The sequence below is a fragment of the Panthera uncia genome, assembly GCF_023721935.1.
Source record: "Panthera uncia isolate 11264 chromosome D3 unlocalized genomic scaffold, Puncia_PCG_1.0 HiC_scaffold_8, whole genome shotgun sequence".
Lineage (NCBI taxonomy): Eukaryota > Metazoa > Chordata > Mammalia > Carnivora > Felidae > Panthera > Panthera uncia.
In genome coordinates this window covers 16,988,580-17,001,195 of record NW_026057586.1, presented here as the reverse complement: position 1 = coordinate 17,001,195, position 12,616 = coordinate 16,988,580, and the positions used below count along the sequence as shown (strand labels likewise).

General features: G+C 46.4%; 1 protein-coding gene across 2 annotated transcripts in view; it reads right to left on the bottom strand.

Annotated features, from left to right (window-relative positions):
- Positions 1-12,616, bottom strand: part of ALPK2 (alpha kinase 2) — a 103,393-nt gene that overhangs the window by 72,768 nt on the left and 18,009 nt on the right. The window contains exons 1-2 of one of the 2 annotated variants that reach the window (XM_049620266.1): positions 11,186-11,733; positions 3,729-5,463 (exon numbers count right to left, since the gene is read on the bottom strand). In XM_049620266.1, coding sequence (XP_049476223.1) covers positions 3,729-5,463; positions 11,186-11,190 — 1,740 coding nt within the window. In that variant the 5' untranslated portion in view covers positions 11,191-11,733. Of the gene's footprint in view, positions 1-3,728; positions 5,464-11,185; positions 11,734-12,616 lie in introns of those variants that run through there. The other variant, XM_049620267.1, reaches the window with a different exon arrangement.

The following is a 12,616-nucleotide window of genomic DNA, read 5'->3' as shown; positions in this document are numbered from 1 at the left end:
TGCTTTCCACTCCCCAACTGGGATTAACTTTGGAATCTTCCATAACTGTAGAGAAACTGGGGGTTCTCCAATCCTAGCCTGGGTAAACACTACTTCAAGACAAATCGGAATGGCCTTGCACTGTAAAAGCAGGAAAGGCAGATGGGAAATAAGTCCACTCGTTTAGGTAGGAGATATTCTACAATATAGCCTTGTTCTTAGAACACAGCAGAATGAGAGGTCTGGGATTTTCCTCAGAATTGCTAAAAGCAATCTACAGATGAAGAGAAACTGCTAAACGATAAGCTGATGGTCATTGTCTCTCCCCCCACAAAAAAAAAAGAAAGAAAGGAAAAAAAAGACACCTCAAGGTAAGTGAATCAGGCAAGAGTCAAGAGTGGGCAGATTTATTAACATTACCCCCAACCAAGGATTTCTAACATTTCAAATTTCAAGTTCCCACAAGCTTCAGTTGTCTGAGAATAAATGTCTAAAATGTCTTTTTGTCTTAGTTATAGAAAGATTCACCAATTTTTTTGTGTGGTATTTTAACAAGTTTGATTTAGCTCCTAGTGACCTTCTCATGCTTTTGCATCACATTTACAGTGATATTTAGGCCTTTGGTGGAAATTTGGCTATATTGTATTTGCATGTAAGAAACATGGGCCTCTTCCACAGTGAGACTACTGACTTTTTGCATGGGTCAAAAAATGGGCACTCACTGTGCCATAGTCCCTGCAGCATTTCCCCACTTTTCTTTCTTTTTTTTTTTTTTTAATTTTTTTAATGTTTATTTAGTCTTTGAGAGCAACAGACGGAGCACGAATGGCAGAGGGGCAGAGGGAGAGGGAGACACAGAATCTGAAGCAGGCTCCAGGCTCTGAGCTGTCAGCACAGAGCCCGATGCGGGGCTCGAACTCACAGACCGGGAGATGGTGACCTGAGCCAAAGTCAGATGTTCAACCGACTGAGCCACCCAGGCGCCCCTCCCCACTTTTTGTTAAGGAAAAAAAAATGCCACAGATACAGAGGTACTATTTCTTTCTCTCTCTCTTTTTTTAAAAAAATATTTATCTATGTATTTATGCACTTTAATGTTTATTTTTGAGAGAGAGCGAGCGAGAGAGACAGAGTGCGAGTGGGGGAGGGGCAGAGAGAGAGGGAGGCACGGAATCTGGAGCAGGCTCCAGGCTCTGAGCTGTCAGCACAGAGCCGGATGTGGGCTCGAACCCACGACTGTGAGATCATGACCTGAGTCAAAGTCGGGCGCTTAACCAACTGAGCCACCCTGGTATCCTTATTTATTTATTTTTAAGGGGAGGGAGGGGGCGGGGGGGGGCGGGGAGAAAATCCCAAGCAAGCTCCACGCTGTCAGGGCAGAGCCCCATGCAGGACTCGATCCCTTGAACTGTGAGATCATGACCTGAACGGAACACAAAGAGTCAGACACTTAACCGATGGAGCCCCCCCCCCCCCCACCCCCGCCAGGCGCCCCAGTCCTATTTCTAACTTCGAGCTGCACAGAACTACTCTTGAATACACAACTTCCACTCACGCTTCTGGCTGCCCTTGAGTGACAGGCCAGCTCTGCTACTGGGCACAGCAAAGTGAGAACAGCCCTCCTACCTGCACGGGGCAAGCTTTCTAGAGAGTCACTTAGCCGTGCCACAAAACACAGGACGCACCTCAGACCTCGAGCCGAAAGCAGGAGCGGTGAGTGCGTGTGAGTGCAGAAGCAAGGGTCCCACAAGAACTCTGATGGCCACAAGGATGTGCATGAGACCGTCGACTGTGGTCCCGGAGATGGCCCGTGTTATTTAGCTGCGTTGGGCTTGCCGTCCCCAAGACTCCGGTCTCAGATTGCAGTTAGGGGCACAAGCCGAAGATGACAAAGGGGGCTCCTTCCTTAGCCTCCCGTCCTTGTTGGCAGGTGAGGAAGCTAGAACTTGCCTCCCCCAGTGGGGGGTCTAAAACTAACTTTGTCACTCTCCTCTTCCTCTCCACCTGCTCCTCGTTGGCCGCTTTACCCCCTCCCCCCCACCCCGAACTTTTAATAGTCAAGGTAATTTGCCCAATAAAATGCTCCATGTGGATGAACAGTTGTAAAAAGGTACTTATCTGAGCCAGGAAGAGCATCTGATGACTAGAAAAGGAAACGCTATGTTTATTGACATGAAAAAATTAATACTGCAACTTAACTTTGTATTAATATTTTGCTAACCCACGTCCATAAACTTATCCTGGGTATGCATCTGTGCTCATTGGCGTGCGATCACCCCAGCGGTATGCGAAACAACCACATAGAAGGGGCGCCTGGGTGGCTCAGTCGGTTAAGCCTCCGACTTCGGCTCAGGTCATGATCTCACGGTTTGTGGCTTCAACCCCCGCGTCGGGCTCTGTGCTAACATCTCAGAGCCTGGAGCCTGCTTGGGATTCTCTCTCTCTCTCTCTCTCTCTCTCTCTCTCTCTGCCTCTCCCCTGCTCATGCTCTTTCTCCGTCTCAAAAATAAACATTAAAAAAAGTTTTTTTTAACAACCAAATAGTATAAAGCTGGCTCTCCTGCAAAAAGTAAAGTATAAACATGACTTTTATGTGACAGAGTTTGGCCAGTGGGGCAGAATGATTTGCTCAGGAAAAAGCTACCTCAGATCTAGAGATTTTTTGATTGGCTATTTTAGGACGAGGTCTTTAGAAACCGATGTATTCCATGTTTACTATTTCACAGAGTTCAGTAACTGAATGCATTTGGGAATATTTCATTTTCTTTGGAGAATGCCTGATCTATAAAAACAATACTAGGTTCCTAAACTATGAAGTTGGGGGGAGGGAGAACATAGTAAAGTAGGATGGTAAAAATAACTGATTAATAACTTGTCTTAGGTAGTTATTTGCAAAAATAAAATCTTGGCCATGGTACAGCATTAGTTCAAAGCCCATTTGGGACCCTTTAAAATTAAAAATACAGTAAATTCATATATCATGCACAATGTGTTTTGTGCATTGATTATTGCCATGAATTTAATTCCATCTCTTTCAAATACATCCCCCCCCCCCCCAATCAGGAATAGAGTAAAACAAATTTACTTCCAGGCAGTATTTTCTTAGCCTCTTTTATATTTGTGATCTCAGAAAAACAAAACAAACCTTGGTTCAAAAATCTACTTTGATTTTTCGGCCCAGAAAACCAATTTTGTCTGCTTTTCCCAGCACCACTAAGTGAATTCTACAAATCATTTAGACCACCGAAATCTCTCATTTTACTATGAATTCTGAGTCCAACTAGCACTTAACATTTTTAAAGTGCTCCTGAAAACTGACTCAAGCGAGTTTTTTTTTTCCTTTTAAAGTCTACACCCAAAACATTTGCTTGCAAAACTTTCTGAATAGGGACATTGCCTGGTGAAACACATGCAGTAGACAAAATATCAAATTTCTTTTTCCAGCTGTCCAGAATCCCATTAGTGCCTCTTGCTTCTATCTGTCTTTTGCTATAATTAGGACGGCTTAGGGTTTATTTGGGACTTTTTTCAAAACCAGATTTCCTTCTTACCAGCAGCAGCTGTCATTCACAAATACCCTAATGGTGCTGGGAGACTTCTTGTGATTTACATTGTGGTACCGCGATCATAATATGAAATGAAGAGAAACCCACACGCACACACACACACACACGCACACACGCACACACACACACGCGTGCACACACAAATACCTTTCATCTAGTAATTTTTAAAAAGAGGAGTCTTACCTGAGGATGAGCACTGCCGTCTGGAACCCCGCTTGTCTCAGATAGGGTACTGACCAACACCCCTTCTCCCTCGAAGTTTGAGTTCCCTCCTTGGGGGGGTGGGCCCAGGGGAATTCGCAGGGTCTCTGTTTCTTGCTGTGCTTGGGCTGGAACGGCACATTCTCCTGCACGGAACTGGGAATTCCAATCAACAGCTTCTGCTTTGGCATGAGGACCGTCTCTTTTATCACTCTGGGCTAATGGGCGCTTAACAGGCTCTTTGGGATAGAGGAGATTAAGGGTGCCTTCTGTCGTGCTTTCTTTCAAGTTGGGGCTCAGCTTCTTGGGTTTTCCTTTGGTTTCTGGCCGCCTCACCCCGGCAGGTATCTCGGAGCCCCTCTTGCTCAATGAAACCTCGTCCCCTACTTTCTTCTCGGCTGCAATCTCCAACCACTGGTCCACCCCTGAGTTTTCTAACTCACCAGACAGACGCTTCATCGCCGTCTCTGTCACCGCTTTATCCATGTTTAGCAGATTGTCACTGGTGAATTCCTCTCCTGCTTGGTGGCTGTCTCTGGTTTCTCTTCGAATTCCTGGATAATCATTTTCAGCAGCCTCAGAAGCAGTGGGTAGTTTACATCTCGCCTGGTCTGTCACTGTAGATGTTACATCCCGGGGAGGCCCCAAGGTCAGAATCATCCCCGTTTGCAGGGATGAGGGACTGTGGGTGGAGGCTTGGCTGCTCCTCACCCCTACTTCTTGGGGTTGTGAGTGATTACCGCAGAAGCCACTGGTGGCATCCATAGGCCCCATGTCATCTGACACCCGAGGCCCACAACCCATTTCACTGAGGAAATGCTCACGCCCACCCGGGCAACACGAACCGAATTCCATCTCTTCGTCATTGCTTTCTAATAAAAAAACCTGCCCAGTCCCCTCCAGGTCCCTTTGCCAAACTGCATTAGAGTAATCCGTCATAACGTCGGAACATTCCAGATACTCTAGGTCATCATCTGAAAACTCCTCGGTGCAGGTTAGGGTTATCTCTGGGCAAAGTTCATAGTCACTGTCAGAGTCTTCGCTGGACACCTGTGGGCTGCCTTGCTGCTGGATCGTGGCTCTGTCACCTGGGCCATCGGATGTGGCCGCCACCGACAGCGGTAGGCTGAAGCTAATGTATTTCTGCACTCTGGGATTCGGATGACCAGACTTTAAGACGTCCTTATGAGGGCCATCACTGTTTAAGGCCCCATCCACTGGCCTTGATCCTTTGGAAGGCACTGCCCTGTGGCAATACACATGTTGCTTATCGGGAATATTACTTGATTTAGAAGAAAGCCACCCATCCGCAACTTCCTCCGCGCTATCCGGATCACGAGCCTCTTCGGTTCGCCTTGCTCCTTTAACATCCAAGGGATTTTCAGAACCGGAGGCACCAGTGTCATTATTGGCCAATAACCGGAGCGAGCTTGAACAGCCGAATTTGGAGGACGGGGAGTCAGCTGACACGGGACTACCTGAGGGGACACTTTCTTCGCCCCTACGAGGATGTTCTTTCTCATCAAGCTGGTTTGCTTCTTCCTGCATGCTTGACTCTGCCGCATGTTTCCAACCCGTGTCCCTGCCATCTTTGGGGTTAGGGGAGAGCTGTGGGTTCTCTGCCGAGCACTTGACTTCAATGGAAGCAGAACAGCAGATCATTCCAGAACAGTTTTTAGCAGAGATTTGATAAACAGCGGTGTCATCTGGGGTACAGCTAGGATGAAGAAAATACACTTGGTAAGTTGGCCGTGTTTGGACGGGCATGCCAACATTCCTCACATCATGGCACAGAAAATGACCATGGTTTTTTGCTGCACACCCAAGGAGATCTGTGATCTCCCTGGAAAGGGGCTTGTGGTCAGAGTCAGCCAGCTTCTTAGTCCCAGCTGCCCTGGAGCTGAGAATCCAGGAAGCCCGGCATTTTCCATTAAGACCTTCCCCAGTCTTACCCCAACTTGAAAAATGATGAGAATTATTCAGACGAATGGGGAAACATCTCACACTCTAGTTTCTCCTTCTCTCCTCTTATTTTGAGTCCTTTTTACACTATAGGAATTTGAAAAGGCATTATTTTCTGGAGTGAGACATTGTACACAAGTAACTGAAGTATTTGACCTCAGGCAGTGGACAGCATAAGCAGTAACTGTTTTTAAGACCATGCTAAGAAGGCATGGTTCTTTTTTTTTTTAATTTTTTTTTTTTTAATCCTTATTTATTTTTGAGAGAGAGAAACAGCGTGTGAGCAGGGGAGGAGCAGAGAGAGAGGGAGACAGAGAATCCAAAGCAGGCTCCAGGCTCCGAGCTGTCAGCACAGAGCCCGACACGGGGCTCGAACTCACGAACTGCAAGATCATGACACGAGCCCAAGTCGGACGCCCACCCGACTAAGCTACCCAGGCGCCCCTAAGAAGGCATGGTTCTTGCCAGGAGGCTATAAAGACGCCACACTGGGATTATGTGTAGGAAGAATGTGCCCTTTCCTCTTCATTTTACATGACTGTGGGGTCTAAACCATGACCCATGAACCCCCTGGCCAGAAACCCATGCCCACATGCCATCCTGACTTACACAGACCAAGCCAGGTGCTTGGCTTTGGCCCAGCAGGGACAAACTTGACTCCTGGATCATGTTGAGCCTGCTCTCCCTGCTCCAGGAGGGACGGTGCTTCTGTGTCCCCTCCCTTTACTGACTGGAGCTCCATGGAACCTTGAACCTAACAGACTTTGCTGACCTCTCCTGCTAGGGCCTTTCTCTGGGCTCTGCAGTCCCAGGAAAAGCCTGTTGCACTGGCTTTATAATTTGCACTCATAGATCTCACTTGATCTCAGTATAGCTGTAACATTGCTGGCCTCACTCTGCATTATCCGGCGCAGAAGTAAATGAGCATTTTCAGAAGGCGGGAGCTGTGGGTTGGCTCAGAATTAGAAGTGATGTTTAGATACTTATTGCCTGATCTGTGTGAAATATGCACACACATCTAACCCAGAAGGATCAGTGTTAGACACCGGATGGCACACCGTCTTCCTTATTCTCCTTCTTCTCGCCGAAGGCACCCCTCTGTCTCCCTGAGCTCATATGTGCTCATAAGCCCTCCACAGTCGCGTGTGCTCACATACGCCTCATTTTCAAAACACCATACGCTAATTCCAATTTTCTTAATATCTTGCCCTTTTTTGTAATCTGGTTCCCAAGTAGAAGCCACACAGGGGTGGCTGAGGGTCACCAAGCTGGACCCACAGCTGATATTCAGATTTGCCCTGGGCAACAACACCAGGAGACTGAAAGTGAGGGTCACTTTCTAGAGGCAACGACACCTGCTGTTCCTGTATACTTCACGAGGTCATTCTGAGGTTCAAATGAGAAAATCAATGTGAAGGGGCTTCGTAAAGCAGAAACTTTATGCTACATATATGCTAAGAATGTAGAAGCTCTGGGGCACCTGGCGGGGGGGGGGGGGCTCAGTCGGTTAAGTGTCCAACTCTTTTTTTTTTAATTTTTTGTTTATTTGTTTTTGAGAGAGAGAGAGAGAGAGAGAGAGAGAGAGAGTGAGTGGGGAGGGCCAGAGAGGGAGGAAGACGCAGAATCCAAAGCAGGCTCCAGGCTCTGAGCTGTCAGCACAGAGCCCAACGCGGGGCTCGAACCCACGAACCACGAGATCATGAGCTGAGCCGAAGTCGGACGCTTAACCGACTGAGCCACCCAGGTGCCCCAAGTGTCCGACTCTTGATTGCGGCTCAGGTCATGATCTCACAGGTTCATGCGTTCCAGTTCCATGTGGATGGTGAGGAACCTGCTTGGGATTCTCTCTCGCCCTCTCTCTCTGGCCCTTTTCCTCCCCCTCTCTCTCTCAAAATAAATAAACTTTAAAAAAGAATATAAAAGTGCTAAAATGATAATCATGTGATGTGATAGAGGTATTAGCTAACTCGACTGTGGCAGTGATATTGCAATATAAATGCATCGAATCAATATGCAGTACACCTTAAAACATACACAACGCTGTATGTCAAATATACCTCAATTAAAAAAAAGAAAAAGAAAAAGGATGTGAATGTGCTAAGACCAGATTACCTCTGGTCCTCAAGAACTGTGCAGAAGAATCACCAGGAACCTCTATTGAAAATTCTTGAATCAGAATCTGTGGGTAAAAGTCCTGAGGATCTGCTTTTAAAGATCCCAAATACAGGGGCCTGGGTGGCTCAGTCAGTTGAGCGTCCGACTTCAGCTCAGGTCATGATCTCATGGCTTGTGAGTTTGAGCCCTACATCGGGCTCTGTGCTGACAGCTCAGAGCCTGGAGCCTGCCTTGGATTCTGTGTCTCCCTCTCTCTCTGCCCCGCCTGTGCTCTCTCTCTCTCTCTTTTAAAGTAAATAAACATTAAAAAAAATGTTTTAAGGTCCCAAATACATTCTGCTACAAATTGTCCTTGGTCTGCCCTTGGAGACGTCCTCATCACTTATGCTTGGGTCTCTTCATTTAAGCCAAATTAAGGCTGAACAAAGAGAAAGGGGCCTCTGCCTGAGCTCCACATGGCCTATACCACTGCCTACACGCCTCTTTTCCAGTAGTTCTGGAAGACCTGGCCTCAGCTAGGAACTTACAAGGAGCATCAAACAGTACCATGGGCTACTGGAAAATTCTAAGTAGTTGGGTTGATTTCCTGATTTATCCAGACCAGGATCTCTATGCCAGAGAAACCACCTGCCCTGAAAGTACCAGGACTTGTGTGGAAAAAACAGAAAGGCAGAGAAGAAAGTAAGATAGAGAGATCAAAGGACCAGGTAAGAAAGCAGTAAAGGACGGAGCACCTGGGCGGCTCAGTCAGTGAAGCATCTGACTCTTGATTTCGGCTCAGGTCACGATCTCAGGGTTCGTGAGATCTAGCCCCGTGTTGGGTTCTATGTTGATCATGGAGCCTGCTTGGGATTCTCTCTCTCTCCCTCTCTCTCCCTCTTTCCCTGCCCCACCCCCACCAAAATAAATAAATAAACATTAAAAAAAAACAAAACAAAACCTACTAGGGGAAACAATCGAATATCTGCGAGAACCTCGTCGGTCACTTCTGGGCTAAGTTGCTCCGTGGCGACTAGAAGAGAAAGAGAAGCTGCAAGGAGGGGACTTCGGTGACAGCAGCTGAAATGGTGTGAGTAGGACTGGGCTTTAGAATCTTTGCAAGATGCTGGCAGAGTGACCTGTGTGCCCCACAGTGATTTGACAGGAATGCAAAAACGTCCCGGAAGAAATTCCCTGGACAATTCATTGCGTTCCCTTCTTGACTGTCTTTCCTTTTGGCCGAAGGAAGCAGCAACATTCCTGACTTGCTGTGAAAGTCTTGCCGGAATGACTCTACTTGCTGCAATACTCTTGGTTCTTTCTAAATTACTCATTTCCATATTTAAAGAAAAAGAGGTACATGTGACCTTAAGTGGGTGGGGCTTCCTCTGGGCTTGAACCCCCTGGGTTGGTCTAGACCAGAGGTTCTTAGATATTATGACGGCAGGACCCCTTTCCACGCTCAAAAATAATTGAGGACTCCCAAGAATGTTTGTTTATGGGGTTATATATCACTATTTACCATATTAAAATTAAAACTGAGAAAAGTTGAAAACATTTATTCATTTAAAAATAACAAAAATAGGGGCGCCTGGGTGGCTCAGTCAATTGGGCATCTGACTCTTGATTTCAGCTCAGGTCATGATCCCAGGGTCACAGGATCGAGCCCCTCATCAGGCTCTGTGCTGAGTGTGGAGCCTGCTTGGGATTCTCTCTCTCTCTCTCTCTCTTTCTCTCTCTCTCTGCCTCTGCCCCTCTCCCCCACTTGTACCCTTTCTCTCTAAAATAAAAAGTTTTTTAAATACCAAAAACAAACTCATTACGTGAACATAAATAACACATATTTTTCTAAAACAAAGTAACATTTCCTAAGAGTGGCATTGCTTTACATTTGTTCACACATCTAATATCTGGCTTAAAAACCAGCTGCTGCTTCCACGTTCATTGTGATACGATACATTGTTTTGGTTGAAATACATGAAGAAAATCTGGCTTCACGCAGATATATACTTGGAAAAGGAAGGAGTATTTTAATAGTCTTTCCATATGATTGCCAATAATCTTCTTTGAAACTGTACAAAGAAGTGGTCGCAATGTGGAATCTGAAAGCCTATCAACTAGCTACATAAATCCAATCATCTGTATTTTCACATGCGCCTTTACCCACTAGAGAGCTCGAGAGGAGACGTGAGCAGACAGAACAGTCAATGAATTTGAAGGTGATTGAGATGATCCAGTCTTCAGAACAGAAAGGAAAAAGAATGGAGAAAAGTGGGCAGAATCTCAGAGACCTAGGGGACACCACCAAGCTCACAACATGCATGAAGGGAATCCCAGAAAGAGAGGAAAGAGGCAGAAAGCATGCCTGAAGAAAGTGGAAGTCCTTAGTTCAGAGAAGGGACTGCAATGATCGCTTAAAAGCTTGGATTTTTTTTTTAGTTGAGGTATAATTGAAATATAACATTACATTGGCTTCAGATTGACATATAACATTGCATTAGCTTCAGATGTACGTTGGCTTCAGACATATAACATGACATTAGCTTCAGATGTATCAAATAATGATTTGATGTTTGTATATGTTAAGAAACGACCACAGTAAGTCTAGTTAACATCAATCGCCACTCAGAGTTACAAATTTCTTTTTCTTGCGATGAGAACTTTTAAGATCTATTCTTAGCAACTTTCAAATATACAATACAGTATTGTTAGCTCCAGTCACCATGCTGTATATTATGTTTCCAGGACTTACTTATTTTTTAACCAGAAGTTTGTGCCTTTTAAAAAGGTTTGGGTTCTCATCACAAGCAATAGATGCTATTAGTTTTCCTTGAAGTGACAGGCCTACTTTGTTTCTTTTCTTTCCTTTTTTTAAACGATTTTTTGTGTTTATTTATTTTTGAGGGAGAGAGACAGAAAGACAGAGCGTGAGCGGGGGAGGGTCAGGGAGAGAGGAATCCAAAGAAGGCTGCAGCGAGCCATCAGCACAGAGCCTGATGCGGGGCTCGAACTCACAGACCGCGAGATCATGACCTGAGCCAAAGTTGGACACTCTACCGACTGAGCCACCCAGGCATCCCTAATGTTTATTTATTTTTGAGAGAGAGAGAGAGAGAGAGAGAGAGAGAGAATCCCAAGCAGGCTCTGCGTTGTCAGCAGAGAGCCTGATGCAGGGCTTGAACTCACAAACCATGAGATTATGACCTGAGCCTAGGTCAGACAATTAACCGACTGAGCCAGCCAGGTACCCTGATATTCTTTGAAATGCCTACATTTCAATCCCCACCGTGACTGCACCCTCGGGTGGTGGCTTTTCCCATGCATTACTTCACATATCTATCCATTCACTATCCCAGTGACACAAACAAAACAGAATGACTTACTCCATGTAGGCTGCAAAGTGGATTTTCCGGCTCAGGTTTCTTCTCTTCTTCCTTTTGTCTCCTGAAGGTCATTCCCCTGCTCCCCAGAAAACTCTCCCCGCAGAATTACAATTCCTGAAACTCAAACCACGCCATCTGACCAGACGCCCCGAAGACGGTTCGCGGGAGACGAGGCTCAAGCTTTTGGCTCGAGGTGAGATGAGGAATCTTCTCTGGATCTCAGGTACTGTTCTCCTTTACTATGTTCTCCACTTCCCAGTGGAGGAAAACAAGTTCTGGGAACAAAATGCCTGCAGTGTTTTCATCGGTGCAGCCAGGAATGCGGAGGTGGGGAGGCCTCCAAAGCCCCCGCCTTCTGTCCCCACCCTGTGGATTTTCTGAGCCTCTCCTGCCCATGCAGCAGGGAGGAGGGAGGGCGCTCTGCTCAGTAAATACTTACACGATGACATCTGTATCCTTGCCAGGTGAAGGTCAAAATATTTTCTTACACTAAGTGTCTGTATTGTATTACTTCCCTAAGTGCTACTGTCGATTTTATTGATTGGATCATTCAGAATAACTAATGGAGTAAGAAGGGCTTGGGTTTTTTCATGCCCCAAACCTATGTTTGTTATAGAGATGGAAGAATTCTAACATTAGAAACACACAGACCTTCTTGATCACATCTTCTGCAAGCAGCTACGTGTATTTCCAAACTGATGAGGAGTTTCCGCACACATGTACCGATTTACTCATTTATCCAACAGATTTAATGAGCCACCAGTCCGAGGACTGAAAGGGGACTTGGAGCTGTGGCCCTCTGGGGCCTGCCTCCCTCCCCGCTATGCCCTTCTTTGCTCTGGCCTGTCTCTCTTGGAGCTGACCCTTGAGGCTGTGTCTCCTGGGCTCCCAGCACCGCTGGCTTCTTGCTACCCTGGAGCACAGGGAGGCAGGAGATTGGAGAGGGGGAAGGAGGGGAAAGCCAGCCTCAGGTGGCATTTCTAATAGGCTGCATATACCCCTTCTGCCCTGTGACCCAGAACTAGCAGTCCTGCGGCCTCCCTTCAACGGAGCAGCCTCGGAGACGGCGACTTCCTGCTGACGTGAATCTCTGGGTGACCCCTGTTTGGCTCACTTACCTATATAACCCCGCATTTCATGCTTGAAAATAGCTTTTGTCTTCCTGGTTAGACCCTGAATGATACAGAGATGATCTAGTTTACTGGAACTGAGGCCCAGAGGAGATGTGACTGCCTTAAGTCACACAGTTAAAAAATGATCAGAAGTGTCTACTGTGTGTAAGGCACTGTGTTGGCCTCCTTGTAGAGGACGGACGTGGTCAATTCCTAGGCCCTTGCTAGGAGCTTCTCATCCAATAAGAGAAATGGCCTATCTATACCAACAGCTACAATGCAGGACAGTGGGTGCAAAAGCTGAAGCAGGCCCAGGAAA